Source organism: Galleria mellonella, unplaced genomic scaffold (assembly GCF_026898425.1).
Source record: "Galleria mellonella isolate WM207_F2 unplaced genomic scaffold, CSIRO_AGI_GalMel_v1 utg133, whole genome shotgun sequence".
NCBI classification, from domain to species: Eukaryota; Metazoa; Arthropoda; class Insecta; order Lepidoptera; family Pyralidae; genus Galleria; species Galleria mellonella.
The window spans coordinates 3,360,684-3,377,498 of NW_026441990.1; the positions used below are offsets into that span (position 1 = coordinate 3,360,684).

At 35.3% G+C, this 16,815-nt stretch overlaps 1 protein-coding gene across 4 annotated transcripts in view; it reads left to right on the forward strand.

Moving 5' to 3' along the window:
- LOC113511027 (nucleolar protein 4) overlaps positions 1–16,815 on the forward strand; it is a 226,685-nt gene that overhangs the window by 100,520 nt on the left and 109,350 nt on the right. For all 4 annotated transcript variants that reach the window (XM_026894589.3, XM_026894588.3, XM_026894587.3 and 1 more), the window contains exons 3-4: positions 11,401–11,535; positions 14,593–15,465. In XM_026894589.3, coding sequence (XP_026750390.2) covers positions 11,401–11,535; positions 14,593–15,465 — 1,008 coding nt within the window. The remainder of the gene's footprint in view (positions 1–11,400; positions 11,536–14,592; positions 15,466–16,815) is intronic.

A 16,815-nucleotide genomic window follows, 5' to 3' on the forward strand; every position in this document is an offset into this window, starting at 1 on the left:
ACCATTCCATTATCACCTTTAAAAATCCTATGTAATAAAATATACCTACTTAAACGTACGTACATATGAACAATACGTAGAAAAGTAAAATTTTATACCGTCTGATATCCATTTACCCACTCGAGCAACCGTAAACTTGGCAGTATGTGCTCCGTTTCCTTTGCCTTTTTATCTTTTTCTCTGTCGGATGTTTTCAACGATCCCATGTGGCACGTTGGCAGCCCTGGGGATCAGCCGCGGACGAGGGAGTTAGTACCCGGCCACCCGGCCCTAACGACATTTGATTAATCGCGCGGGACGAGTAGGGATGGGATATTCGAATCATTCTTAATTAGTTATCGGTAATATTATTATTATTATTCTATTTTATCATTCCATAAAAAAAATAACGAAGAAAATGGATATAAGACGCGAGTTTCAGACTATCAGCCTCATATCCATTCTTTAAGCTAAAATTGTAGTATAGTTTATTCTAATGATCATAGTGTAGTATTAATAAAAGGAAAATGCCGGGAGGAGCTTGTTAAATATATACCGATATACATGCTAATAATATACCGTGTCAGGGCGATGTAAATGCTTTACGCAAGAGTCCATTATTGGCCTATCCTGAGTCCATCTTCACCAATTATCCGTCACTGTTACCCCGACACCTTAAACTGATAGGAAGGCAAATATTTTAATATTTTGTAAAAAAATATACAGTATGTCAACTAACTAAATGCATTCCTTAAAACCAGTTTTAGTATTTATTAATAGGAAAATGTATCCATAAATAGATTGTTATTCCTTGAAAAAGAATCTTAATATTATCAAAAACAAAAAAATACAATAATTATAATTCTCGAAAGAAAGAATAATCTGAATCTGTATCAACAGCAGTCCGTAATAATAGGTGTGTGCACACCTTATAGTGTGAAATGCTGTTGGTACAGATACAGTTGTTTTATTCAAGAACTTTTATTTCTTTTCTAGTTTTTATTAAAATAAAGATTATTTGAAAGAAAAAAAAATTAGGAGACTTTATTGGCTAATTATTAATTCACTTTTACACTATCTACCCACTTCTATTTATTCTCCTTTAATCAAAAGTGGTCTGTATTGATTACCATAACGATAAAACCGCCTTTTGTACCTTTACGTATGTATATTTTAATCTGTACTTTATGCTACTGTATTTCACTTGAATTTTCTAATTGTCATTGTATATTTTTATGTTTTTAAAGTAATAAGGATTTAAATAAATAAATAATGTCTGATTTTTTTTGATGGGTGGAAATGGAATGGTAACCCCGCTTGCGCTAACGGGATACGCTGGCAGAGCACCAGTGAAGGATGATAGAATAAAAACAGGCCAGTTAGCCCATCATGATGAATTCATCAGGAATCAACCATGATACATGGTTGGGTATATTGCTAGCAATGGGATTTTCAGTTTCCATTACTAACAATCCCTTTCCTCCCTAATAATGTCTGATTTAATTAACTAACATATTGTATATCTATCGATAAAAATAAAATATCATGAAATAGAGTTACATCCCTACGATGAGTCGCCGGGCCGGGCGGACGGCGCGGCGGCGGGGCGCGATGAATGATTCCGCTCGACGCGGCGCGGCGCGCCGACCTGAGTCGAAACTCGCAACCGCTCACTTGTTCCAGATTTATTGATGGCTTTACCACAGGGCTTTACTGTGCCACCGCACGGAATATGCCGCTATCGTCACGCGTCACGATGCTCATTTCTCGATGTCGATTAGTCAAATTATACAGGGTGAAATCAAAATTATTAGGAGATCCTTTTAAGGGAGCGTTCTATTAGTGAAAATGAAGTTTTTCCAAAAAGAAACAAGGCAGTGGGAAGTGGCAAAATTTTGAGTTTTATATCAACAGGGCGCGTTTACTGTCAAGTTAGTAGGTAGGGTTCGAAATTTTGTCGTGTTTCGCTGTATGTATTTAATAATAATAATACTATATACTATTTTAATATATAAACATAACGAATGTTTATATCCGATTTTAGGTGATCTGCTCATGACCGTGAGTAGTACCTACAAATCAAAACCGATTACTATAAAATTACTATAAAATATAGAGCGTTTTTCTATGATAATTTAAATAAAACTGGTTTATCTTATCATTAAATTGTTTTTACATAGACCATAATTTTTAGACGTGTCCATAACATATATTTAATATAAAACTTCAAATTATTCAGCGTGCTATGGAGAGAGTTGTGCTCGGAGTTTTTTGCGTTATAGAATACGAAACGAGGATATCCGCAAAAGAACCAAAGTAACCGACACAACCCGAGTGATAAGCAAGCTGAAGTGGCAATGGACTGGTTACATAGCACGAGGAACCGACATTAAATGAGGAAGAAAGGTTATTGAGTGGCGACCCCGTAACTGTAAAGGCAGTTTAGAACGACTCCTCACTAGATGAAGTGACGACCTAAAATGCATTGCAGGGAGTTAGTGGATGCAGATGGCTCAAGACCGTTCCTTATGGCAGTCTATGGGGGAAGTTTATGTCCAGCAGTGGACGGATAATGGCTGAGATGATGATGATAAAATTTCGTACCGATTGGTTAATTGGCTATAATAAATAAGCGGTTATAGTTCCAAAGAGCAATAAATTAAACATTTATTATTATGTTATAAAGAGGAAAGATACTCAAAAGTATTAGACTGATTTTTGAATTTTTCATTTCATTTTTCACATAAAAAAAGCTACATTACCAACGAGTAATATAGACTACATACTATTTTCGATAATTTTATCTATCCGTGCGAAGTCGGGCCGAATCGCTAGTTAATTTTTTTTATTTTTATACAACTTAGAATGGCAACCAAGCTGACGGCCCACCTGATGGAAAGTGATAACCGTCGCCTATAGACATGAGCAGTACCATGGACATAATAGAGTATACTGTTTTGCCCATGATACCCCCCCATGCATAAAAATGTAACGAATTTGATAGATAATAATAATTATTTAAATAAATTTCTAAAGTAAGGATAGCATGAGAATAGATCATATAGTACTATAACTAATACCTAACTATCTACTTAAAACTTAAAGTTTAAAAACATGACGGGTCAGAGTATTTCCACAGTATCTCTGTCTACATAAATACTGTAAAAGAGAATACATAATACACTACATACCCGCATACATATTCGTGTCGGCGCGTTATATCCGGCCACCGCAACACCCGGAATACCCGGATATATCCGGTTGTTTATTCCTTTTTCCCGCATCCATTCCCGAGTCATCCCCTTTTAAGTACCAGGCGCCCAGAATGAACAAGGTGTCTGTTTTATTTAGGAACTGCTGGGATGTGGCTTTCTGTAAACAATAGCGTATTTCATATAGTACATGTAGTTATATGTGACCGTATTTATTATTTATTTATTTAAATTTTAATGCACAGTAAAAGCCTATGTACATTTGGCAAACTTAATACTTTATATACCTTTATTTATACCGTAGGTAACAAAAATATTTGTCAATAGATTTTTCTAGGATTAGGACTTCGGTCTAGGAGAAAATTTTATAAATACGTATATGTCGTGGGAAGGTTTTTTTTATAATAGATGAAAAAGAGATGGTAACCTTGCTAGCAATATTTGGTCTATCGTGACGAATTCATCAGGAATTAACCACGGTGTTTTGCAAGGGAAACCGCGTGAAGGTTGATCTGACAATGGAATGAGATCACTAGTCCTCATTAATAAGAGATTCTTTTACTGTTTGTTTAGAGGGGTTGGCACTCAACATAGCATAGATGTCAGGGTTGGCAACCCTGCATTTTTTTTTTATTTTTGTACCCAAATGTTAAATAAATTTGCATCGTTTTGCCGTGTATCATAAAGGGAAGAACGAAAAAAACTTCCCTTCATTTCTACTTTCAGCTTATCCTATCTTCTTCTTCTCTTATCTCATTCTCTGTTTTGTTAGTTTCACTTAAGTTAAAAAGTTTGCCAAATATCTCCAACCCCATTTCACTATTCTTCAAAAATATCTCTAAGAATTTCATTTCTTCAAAATTTTGCAAACAGAATTTTTTTTAATATAATACACTATCTGTTTAACTTATGCACATGTCTTTTAGTTGAGAAAGAATGAGAAAGAGAATTAAAAAAAATACCCCTAACTCCGAAAAAATACCCAATCGGGCAATGTTGATCGATGTATTTGGTAGTATCGCCAGACTGGCGAGGGGAAGGGCAACAGGTGTGCTGTGTTGCCCTCAGTATGTTTTATTGTCATAGGATACTGGCACGTCGTACCCGATAGGAAGACCTTATGTAGTTTCACTTTTTAAGGATTCTGCATTCTATTAATATTATTTTTAAAGATGAGAATGAAATGGTAACCTCGACTGTGCTATCAGTTGATAGGTGAGGACAAAGCTAGATCAGTTGGCCCATCGTGACGAATTCACAAGAATTAATCACTTTGGTTTCCAGTGAGAACCGCGTAGAGGTCGAGCTGTTAGGGTATATGTACTAGCAATGGCCCCATTACTAATTATCCTTTATACCTACGATATTTTCCAGTGACGCGTACAAGTCGACCTGACAGAGTGTATTCTTTGCAATAGGACCAAAAAAACGTTGAGATTTAATGTAGAACAAAGGTTGAAGATGTACGTAGAAGTAGGACATATAGCTAGATGGAAAGATGGATGACGGAGCGAGGCTGTGACGGAATGGTGCCCAAGAGAGGTACAGAGAATAGTTGTAGGCCACCAATCCAATGGATGGATGACATAGTGCTACATGATGATAGTGGGAAAACAGTGAACGAGACTAGTAAAGGACTGTTACAAATGGCGTGACAAAGGAGAGACCTATGCCCAACAGTGGGTTAATGTAGGCTGAATAAATAGATAAGGTTTACTTCCAAATTGGTCTTATACTCGTATCTATTTTGTGACGTATGAAACTACCGTTTTTAGATCTCGTTTAAATGTTTTCAATCTACAAAACATCTAGTTGCTTTTGTCACAATTAACATACGAAAAGGATTCTTTTTTTTTTTTGTATAAAATGCATTTTTATTTATTTATTATTCATTTTAGCAATTTACGCATCCATCTTTTGAGGTAGGCCATTGGCTCTGTTCTGTAGGATTTTACGAGCGGCCCCACTTTCGAAGTCTAAATTTTACGATGACCACCTCTATTCATTCATACTCATACATTTTAAACGCGTAATTCACAAAGTTATATGACCAACAAAGAACCTGTTCAAGTTAGAAGAAACAAGGATTGTTTTAACCGATTGTTGAAAAAAGGAGGATAAACATTTTCTGATGTTTAAACTGATAGATTAAGGAATGGTAACTCTATTAGTCTTTGATATACGCTGGTGGAGTACCAGTAAGAGATTATCTATTATCCCTACCTTCAGTTCCGTCTAGATGAGAAAAAAAGATTAATTGATCTATTGGGACGAAGAATTAACCATGATGATTTTAAGGGTGTCTGTGTGGGAGATATGGGGTTCTTAATAAGACTAACAGATGCTATTTTTTTTTTATTTTGTCTGTCTATACATATATTTGTTCAGACATCGCACAAAAACTACTACACCAAATTGGATGCGGTTTTCACAGTTGATATCCTGAAGGTCTAATTTAAAATCTAGTGTATGTTTTATTTTGATACGGCATCTAGGAGTAGTCTATTTTATTAGTTTACCTATTTCTGAAAGCCACGCGTACGAAGCAGCGGGCAAAAGCTAGTTTATCATCCAAGTAAAACTCAAAATTCCTAACCTACGTCATATATGGTGATTAGTGCCATTTAGAATCACCCATTAGTGGTAGCAACTTTTACATGAGTGCATTTCTCCTGGCATATTATGATACAATGCGGCAAAGGATGAGCTTACCGCCGTCATTCGGATAAATTTGTTTTGTTAACGGTGTTTATCGCTGAAAGTAACAGGATATTTCACCGGAGACTCGGTAGTAATCTGTGGCAATGTTTCACTGGAATAAGCATACAAACTTGCATTCTAATATAACAGCGATAAAACTTCAGGGACTGTGTTCAGCCCGTCGCCGTCGGCGCGGCGTGTTTCCAGAATGGCTGACAATATTTTGTACAATTTATTTTTATTTAGCGGGTGAATCGTCTCGCCGAGATGTTTCTTGGGACGGAGAGAGGGCTAGGGTTGTGCCGTGAACGTTTTCGGGTGGTGAGCTGTATGTACGAATGAGTGAGTCGCTGTGAGAGCAAAGGTAATGATTAGGGAGAATGGGGATTTTTTGTAACGGGGATTGACGTTCCCATTGCTAGCAATACACATTTTTAGTTAGACCTCCACGCGGTCACCCTTGAAAACCATCGTGATTAACTCTTAGTGAATTTATTACAATCATCATCATTTATCATTTCAGCCGTGAACTGTCCACTGCTGAACATAAGTCTTCCCCATAAAAGGAGTGTTGCCAATAGTTCTCACGCTTGGCAGGTAGGTTGGCAAGCGCAGTTAGGCTTTTGAGATGTTTTAAGAGGGACGCTGCTGCCCATCGCTCTACAATTAAGTTGCTTTAGTCGCCTCTCATGACGCCCACATTAGAAGAATGGGTAGCCTATTCTGTGTCGGAATCACAAGGATACGGATACGAATTCCACACAATACAGTAGGGCAACTTATTTGACTTTATTACTCCACCAACAAATTATGCACACAGGGTTACTATTTCATTTTCAAAGGCAAAAAAATGTAATGATTTCAATTTACTTCTGCAAAATAATCTAGTCTTGTCTAAGTCTACAATCTGTTAATGGATTACCGTTTTCACATAACATTTATTATTTAAAAAAACTTAATTACTAAAAATTAACTGTATTAATGCCGTAGTTAAGGTTAGAAAAACGGTTCTTCAAAACATGGATAAAAAGTTTACCTCATGGTCGGCAACGCGTGTGTAATGCCCCTGGTATTACAGGCGTTCATAGGCTACGATAACCGCTCAATATCAGGTGGCCCGTATGCTTGTTTGCCACCTCAGTGTTATAAAAAAAAATCCATTACATTAATCTAACCATTACAAGTTTTTGAGAGTTTAGTGACTCTGTTGCCAACTTCATACATCTGTAGTGTGTATTTAGAAATTATCATGTAAAAAAGTTACAAAACGGAAATACAAGTAAGCGTTGGGGAGTTAAACCAATAATGTTAGTTACCAATTCTTGGACAAGGGAGCGAAATGAACTAGTTCTGTCGAGTGAACTATTAATTGAACTAAAACCGGGCGCGACTCTAGCGTTACGAGCGCGGCGCTCATCTAATTGGCGGGCTGGCGCGGAATGGCGTGCAATGGCGTCGAATGGCGCGGAATGGCGCGGGATGGCGGGATAGCGCGGTGTCTGCCTCGCCCGCGTAATTGGTAAAGCCATTAGTCCCGCCTCGGCCCGTTGTAACCCACACGGGCGCTGATAAGCATCTTTGATGATACCTCTGTTTCGTCTCGTATTTGTTTTTTATGACACATGTAAGGATACTATAAGGAGATAGCAGGGCCGTAGCTAAATCGAAGTTTAAGGTAGGGCAAAAGAACTTTTTGGTAGGGCAGAAGCCATAATTAAGTGACTTTGTAAAAGGGAATCTATCGAATATTCTTAAGGCATTTCATTTTAAGGTTTTTCATTGAGTCTTTTAAGGTAGGGCATTGCTCCTCAACGCTCTCTTTTTAGCTACGTCCATGGAAAATAGTGAAATATTCAATATCTAGTAAACCTAAAAACATCGAAAAACGTAGAAAATATTGAATATTCCAAACATTTAGTGTTCTTGTTAAAAAAAATATCTGAAGAACTTTGAAGTTCTTATGAATTAAAAAAAAATGAAAAAATTGTCAAAAAAATACAACCATCCGATTTTTTTTTTCATCTTTGTATGTTTGTAATGGATAAAATTAAAAACTACTCAGCCGATTAAAAAAAAATCACCTATAGAAAACTACATTGCTAATAAGTAAGATAGGTTATATATTATTTTCGAAAATTTTATCTACTCGTGCGAAGCCGGGGCGGATCACTAGTATATCAGTACTAGTATACGAGTTTATACGAAGAACAATTGTTATTTTCATATTTTGACTTCTTCTTCAGGAGACTTGTTTTATTCATTTTATATTTGCAATTCGGTTAACTGTTTTTTTGAAATATTTTTCCTCTTAAAATTAGGGGTTGGGTTCTCTTCCGGGAATATGCCAAGTCGCGGGACTCAAACTCTATTTGTATCTCGAAATTAAATTGTCCCGTCTCCTGTCTCGGTACTGTTCGGTTTGCGTACGAAAGATTTTGTTGCTTGGCCTCCTGATTGCCGTTAGCATGTCCAAGGGTGGACTGGCATCTTTTTCTTTTTCAATCAACTTCAAAAAGATGGAGGTTTTCCTTTCGGTTGTATTTGTTTGTTTGTCACCTCATAACTCCGTCAGTTCTAAACAGATTTGGAAAATACTTTTTTTTTATTTAAACGGATATACTTACAGATTGTTACCATAGAAATATTATCAAAATTTGTTTATTGAAGTGGGTTTTTTTTGTGGGGACAATTTTTAATTATTTTTGGGGCTATTTTATCTTCTTTAACAGTCCGATCGTACCCTGAAATGATATCTTAGATAAAGATTTATCTACTTTGCCTACTCACAAAAAGAGAGGAGTTAATTGGCATCAATAATAAAAGGACTAGCATCTTAATAATTAAAGATTCTATTTCACAGATAACCGACTTCAATTGTGGTAAAACCAGTGATTTTTATTTAAAAATTAAACTACTCAACCGATTTTGAAAAAAAAGTCTATAGGATCAATATTTAAGTATATCCCTTCAGATAAAAAAATCCAAATCGGTTTAGAATTGACGAAGTTACGAATTAGCAAAAATAAAAATAATACAACCGAATTGAGTACCTTCTTCTTTTAGAAGTCGGTAGAAATAATAATGATTACAATTTTCTCTGTCTCTCTCTTTCTTTTTTCTGTTTCTCTCTATTATTGTTCTAGCATCATGCAAGCATTACTGTAACAAATTGGAATGGATTTTCGTAATTAACTGTATTTGGTGTATGTTTTATTTTGATATACCTTTTAGAAGTAATCTATTCCATAGGTTATTCATAAAAGCAAAATCTATAGTTATTTAGGTAGACATTTTTAATTCAACCAAGGGAAAACTTACCCGATGGCGAGGGACAAAATGAAATAAGTCAAATTTTCATAATTATTCGTTTCTTGAGGCAAAATGTTCAATTTCATGAAATATTCACGGGTCGCTGGCTTTCGGCCGATACAATTAACCCTGTAGGATAGACCTAAGTAAATTGTATAATTGTATATTATTGTTTATGAATTCGTCACTATGGGCCAACTGGTCTGTTTTCACCCTCACCTTCTCATCTCTCACTGGTGCCCCACCAGCGTATACTGATAGCGCAGGCGGAATTACTATTCCATTCTCACCTATTAAAAAAAAAAGATGTGTTTTTGTGATTAAATTGTGCAAAAAAAAAATAAAGTGTATAGAGACCAGTGGGTAATTATATTAAAACAAATAATGATAAGAAATTTGTTGACACATTTAAGAATACTTTTCAGTACTCGGAATCGAGTCTGTCTACAAGTGTATTGTTTCGTAATACTTCGAGTATGCAATAAAAAAAAAAATATAAAATCAAAAGAGATTGTAAAAGGAATCATTCAAACGGGTTCAGATGGCGACGTAATAAAATAAAAATAAAAAAACATTCTCCTCGATTTAGTCGCTTAAAAATAACCTATATGAAGTTTTGTACTAGGGCAGCATAAATCAAAACAGTTGATAATGACATACGTAAATCCGTCGCCGGCGTTTATCCCGCCGATTTTCGAAGCCGGCCCGCAATGGATCCCGTAATTACAACGGCCCCCGAGTCCTGACTCGTCCGGCTAATTACGGCGGCGATCCCGGGCCGGGCTAATTACAGTCCCGCGATCCCCGGCGCAGCTAATTGCTGTCCGCGGGTAATTCATTGCACTAATTAGATACGTGATTCACTTTGAGGATTACTTATGGCAACATAGGCTTAGTTCAGTTGCGGGATGAGGGTGAATATTTCAATAAAATGGACCACGATAATAATTCAAAATTTAGACATGGTCATTTGGTACAAATTGCCAGACGAGAGAAGAGCCAGAGTATACAGTATAGTGAGAGAAAGCTCAAATGTCAAAAATGACAATTCAAGATAAAATATCCTGACACAAATATTTTTTTTTAATGGGGCTATTTGACCCCATTACTAACAATCCCTTGCAATCGGTTGCTATGTGTATTGCTCTGTAATTTATTAACAAAAATATCCGAGTCACTACAGTATGTATTAAATACTAGGGGGGAAAGAGATTGTTAGTAATGGAGACTGAGAATCCCATTGTTAGCAATATACCCAACCAGGTCGACCTCCTCGCGGTTCCCCCTGGAAACTATCATGGTTAATTCCTGATGAATTCATCATGATGGGCTAACTGGTCTGTTTTCATTCTCATCTATCACCCTTCACTGGTGCTCCGCCAGCGTATCCCGTTAGCGCAGGCGGGGTCACCATACCATTTTCACCCATCAAAAAAAAAGTATGTATTAAATATTTATGGTTTGAAATTGTAGTTTACTAATTGCTAATTATTAGAAAAATATTATTAAAAGATAAAACCGTATTGCAAACCAAATAAATTATTGTGCGATGAAAGGTGTGGTTTCAATTTCCTTCTTCAAATTTTCATTAATTGTATAATGAATTATTTTACGTTATTGGTATAAGTTTTTTTTGTATTTTACTCAATAATATTCCTACAGTAATAAAATAAAATCATTTTTAATATTAATACTTAATTAACTTCAGAAAACTATTTAGGTAATTCAATTGTGTTAATTTATAAACATAAAAGTTTTAACAAGTTTTATTTACACGAATCTTTTTCATGACAGTGGTGGCATCTATAGTTTATTTAGCTTCATATAATACAGCGCCATCTGTAAGGAATTGTATACTAGATTGTTTTTCTCCGGTGAATACTTTCCATGCTTCATTTTACTAAAGTTGTTGCAGATTTTGGTAAAGATGGCGCTCTCTATGCTTAATGTTTATAACACAATAATTAGTTAATTTTTTAATTATTGAAAACAATGTAAAAGTAACTAAATATTTGTAATATTTTCAACAAAATATCGAATTATCTCTGTAACATAATTAATTTTTTTAAAATATAAGAAATGTTTTGGTGTACTATATAAGGCAAAGAGAAAAGAAAAATATTTCATAATAAAAAAGATAATTTACACTTATATAATGAACAACAACAGATGATAAAAACTCTTTTTTTTTTTGTTTCAGAATGCGCCGACTCAAGAACCGGTATATAGAAAGGTGGCTATAGTAGAAAATTTCTTCGACATCATTTATACGGTTCACGTTGAATTAGAAGGACGACCTGGGAAGCATGCTGGACAGAAACGTACCTACAGGACGGTAAGTGATTTTTTTAAATATAATATTTACTTCTGCAACAAATCACTATTAAAATTTTGATAAAATTATTAACAAACAAAGTCGAATTAAGAAAAGAATGGTTCTGGTTTTAAAATCGATATAATATTAAATATTGTGGCATAAAATTTACTGCATAAAAATATGATTGTGTATATTTTTGGAACACTACCATCTAGCGGGAGCACAATTAACTATTAGTTTCCATAGTCGGTCTGTTCCAAAGTATGCAAACTGTAGTTTGCATAAATTGATACTAGATGGCGGTAATGTCTGTCAAGGATTTCTTTTTAATAAATTATATAAATTCTTTAGTTATTATGGACGATTCTTTTGTTTTTGCAAATTTTTGTAAGTTAAATTAATATAAAATAAGTGATATTATTATAATTATTATAGAACTTGTACCTGTGTATGCGAATTGTAGACGTAACTTACAAAAATTGTTGTCTAATTTAGTTTTTAACGTCCAATTATTGCTTTTGCTGTATATAAAATTTATTTTGTCTTATTATAAATTCAAGGATAGCTTTGTTCCGCTTTAATAACAATATAAATTAAAAAATGAAAAAAAGCAAATGAAAAAGGAAATCTTTTAAATTTGTGATAGACTTTTGTTTGATTCACATAGACAAGTTACTCCTAGATATAATAGTAACTAGTAACTAGTTAGTATCCAGGATACGATCTATCTGTTTTGTTGTTCTGAGCAAACACAATATTTGCCGACCTTGACCTTATAGTAAGGATAGTATCTATTACATTGGCAAAGAAAAACCTCTTACAAGTGGGACGCGAATGTGCACGGGATAGGCCGAATCCTCCCATTTTTTACCACCTACCGCCCTTAATCTGAATTTGCCGCCATCATTTTTACTGTCCTGGGCAACTGCCTAATTCGAGTCTCTGCTAGAACCTGAAGACTCTATGTGTATTGTAAAACGACAATTTGTGAAAGTCTTTGAAAGGGTTTGTTAGAATTGGAGATGCTGGTCCACATTACTAATCATTCAGGTCGACCTTCACGCGGTCACCCTGGAAATTATCGTGACTAATTCTCAGTTTATTCGCTACTGTCTTCATCCTTCTCGTTTCACCTTCCATTGGTACCCTGCCATTGACGGGTACCCAATTTCTTTTTTATCTACGGAATAATTAAAGATTGCGTTCCCAATAAAAAAAAAATTAAATTCAACGATACCGCGATTAAATAATAACCTTCAGTACTGGCGGCCATATCGTTTTGCATTTGACCACATAGTAAATATTTATTATGTTATTTAAGAGCGGACACTACTATTATGTTGACGAAATAGGAAAGTGATTCTATGTAACCACCTAGATGTACTAACGCAATAATTAAAGATTATGCTCCACAAAAATATACCGATTTCAATTGTAACAAAACCAGTTATTTTGAACTAAAAACTAAACTACTAAACCGATTTTGATAATATTTCTATAGGATCAAATTGTAAGCATATCCTTTTAGATGAGGTAACAAACATAAAACATTTCCTACTGAATTGAGTACCTCCTTCTATTTGAAGTCGGTTGAAAAAAGCTAAGATTGAACTGGAACTGTCCAGTTTCTTACACATTAGATATAGAAACGAGAAAACTAAGAAAAACTGTATTTAGCAGTTTTATAAACTGATTCATAGGCTGAATACCATTACGTGGCGTCATCATCATATCAGCCGTCATCTGATTACTACTATCTATAATGTAGGTCTCGTCCATAAGAGGGGGTTTTACCAGTAGTTACCACGCTTGGTAGGCGGATTGGCAACCGCAGTTAGGCTTTTAGAGAAGTTTTAAGAGGTCCTCTGCTGCTCATCGTCTCGTCCATTAAATTCCCTTAGTCGCCTCTTACGACACCCACAGGAAAGGAAAGGGCATTCTATGTCGTGATCACACGACAATGTATACGTGCCATAGAAGTGGTAACATAGGTTTTCTATACAAGTGACAAGCGAATCTATCGACGGGCTCATGTGATAAAATGAGATAGCAACATCCGATGTCTCATTTTAACTCATGGACTCGTTAGCGATAATGATTCCATCGATGTTCGTTTGCTACTTGTCTAGAGGGGCAGGTTTCTATGCGATAACAATGAGATAATCTCTATCTAAATATATTTTCAACCGATTTCAAAAAAGGAGGTTCCATGTTCGATTCTGTGTATTTTATGTGTATTTATTTATTAAATAAATACAAATTAAAGTAATTTATTAAACTTTATACACCTAGATAGAGTAAATGGTGGATTTAACACCTCATGGTGTTATCTACCAGTGACCGTAGACAGAAATAACAGAAAATATAATTGACGGTGCAACGTAATGAGGAAATCAATAGAAATAAAAAAAAAAATACAAGTTATGTTGCAGAACACTTACTTATGTATCATTACATGACAGTCCAAAAAGGTGTGTAATGTTTTCAGGGTCTGTGTATGTTTGTAATTTTTTTATTTTAATTTTTGTTGAGGTTTCAGCACGCCTGGGTAATTATCCCAGCTTCATAGGGAATCTCTAAATGTTAGGTTTATCGTGTCAATTCGTCTAGGACATCGTTACCAATTTCTTATATGGTGGATAGCTTCTTATTACCTAAACATGTTTGGATGTATCTTAGGAGTCTTTATATCGTTCCATATGACATTAGCTATAATATTTTCAAATAAGAGTATAATTTTGACTTCAAAAAGAAGCGGGTTCTCAATTGGGTTGTAGTATTTTTTATTTATATTTGCTACCTTATAACTCCGTCAGTTGTAAACCGATTTGAAAAATTGTTTTTTCTTTTTATCTGAAAGGATATATTTAAAGATTGGTCCCATTGAAATTTTTTCAAAATCAGTTCAGTAGTTTAGTTTTTAAATCAAAATAACTAGTTTTATCACATTTAAAGGTTTTTTTGTGGGACACAATCTTTAATTATTAGCAGGACAATCATGTTGTTATATATAATGTACTTGTTGTATACATAGTGTTTTTTTTTAAACACTCTCATTTCGGATATTTTTCACAGATTACCGAGACGTACGCGTTTCTGCCTCGAGAGGCGGTCACGCGCTTCCTCACCGGATGTGCGGAGTGCGCGCGGCGTCCGCGCAGCGCCTCTCCTCCACCACTGCCAACACCTTCGCCTTCCCCTACCAGGCACCCGACATACCTCTCATTTCTACCTCATTGCACCACAGACTACACTCGAAATTGGGAATCAGAAATCGACGCGGCACATTCCAACTATCCATACGAACCTAAATTTGACTACACAGACCTCCAGCCGCTCAAGAAAGTAGAAAGCCCAAAGCCAACAGAGGTAGAAGACCAGGAACCGACGTATATAGAACTTACGTCAAAGAAAGTCAACGGGTTTGATTCAACACTGAATTATAGTAGAAAATCGCCAGTCGATCCAGCGATTAGAGAAGAAGAACCTGTGAAGGCAGAACCTGAAATAGACAAAGATGAGAATAGTTTGATAGACGTAGAAGATGTTAAACCTGATAGTCCACTGCTTCTCGTATCACAAAAACAAAATGAAGAAGAACAGAAGAGTGGGGTTAAAGAGGAGCCAAGCGTGAAAAGTACTAGGACGACAGAAAACGTAGAAGCTAAAGAGATTAAGACTGAAGTTAAAAAGGAGAAGAAGTATAATCCGTTAGACGTCGCAAATTTGACGTCGAAAGATCCTCCAAAATCGAGATCACCGCCGAGGAAAAAGTTGTTACCTACGAGTATAGAGTATTTAAATACATACAGTAGATTTCCAAAGCCATGGAGACCTGACGGTGCTTATTACGAAGAGGAGATGGACTACAGCGTGCCCATTACTACGGCGTATTTGAAACATATGAGGAGTATGGCGTACCAGGAACGACTCGATTTGGAAAATAAGGTGAGTTCTGTAAATTATAATATTAGTTCTAGTAACATGTAACATTCAGTATTATGTTTTTATAAGTGCCAACATAATTTATAGGTTTTGATTTATATGCCGTACTTTCCAATCGACTCACTAAAGTACATGTCAACAACATATTAGTAAAAGGATCGTATAAACGAATTCTCAACATAAACATATGATTTTGTGGGTTCGGTCGCGTTTTAACCCTGGCTTAAACTTCTACCAACAACCATTGCAAAGCTGCGGTGGTCAACTGGACCCCGCAAGCGCGCCTTTGTGTACAATGGAACCTTTGTACCCCCGCCCTTATTACTATTATTAAAAGCGTTTCGATTTTAAATTATTAAAATCAGAGAGTTTTGAAACGGGCAAAATTTACCTAGAGTTGGAGATTTTAGAAATTTCGCTTGTTGTATGAATTAATTTTATTTTATCGCGCTATCAAATGTAAAATAGAATAAAAATACTGACGTCACAGCATATTCTGTGCTATTCATGATGCTGTTCATGTCTATATGATTACTACTTTCCATCAATCAGATGATTTGTGTGTCAGCTAACTTGTCATTTACAAGCTGAAATATAAATGAATATTATGTTTATATTAGGGAATACTAGGAGATCAGGATTATATAACAGCTATAATGTAAGCTACCTGACAAATAACCGTGTAACGCTCGCAACGTCCTACTCGACCCCCGATTGATTCAGACGAATGTCCCGCACAAAGGACCACAGCGTCACGCCATAATCGGGCGCCGCATCTTTTCTAACTCATTTTTCTCGCTTGGGGCGAACTGGGAGGCCGGGGGTGGCCGACGGGGGGTAGGCACGAGGTTTCATCAGCCCGAGGGGGCGTCACGGTATTAGACAAGACACAAAAACGATGCGCGCCGAAGAAGTGGGCAAGTATACTTTCTGATAGCGTTTTTCTAGATTTTCTGAACCGAGGGCAATAAGTATTTTTTTCTAATGATATGAAATACTTATTATTGTAAAAAAATCAAGAAAAAATTAATAGTATTTTTCAATTTTTTAAATGTATGTTTTATTATAATTTAAAATGTTCTTGATGAGATATTTAATATAAACGTAATTATAAATAATAATATAATGAAATAAGAAAGGTACAAAATATATGTATGTAAAAATTGTTTATATACCTATGCACAAAAAAAAAATAAACTTCTTGTACTTAATTCCACGTCAGTTATTGCTAATTTATAATTAAAATAATAAAGTAAATTGTTAATTTGAAATATTCATATTTCATCAATATTATTTACTAAAATTCAAATGACAGAATGAATTCTAGATTTTGTATTAGGTATCATTAATGTA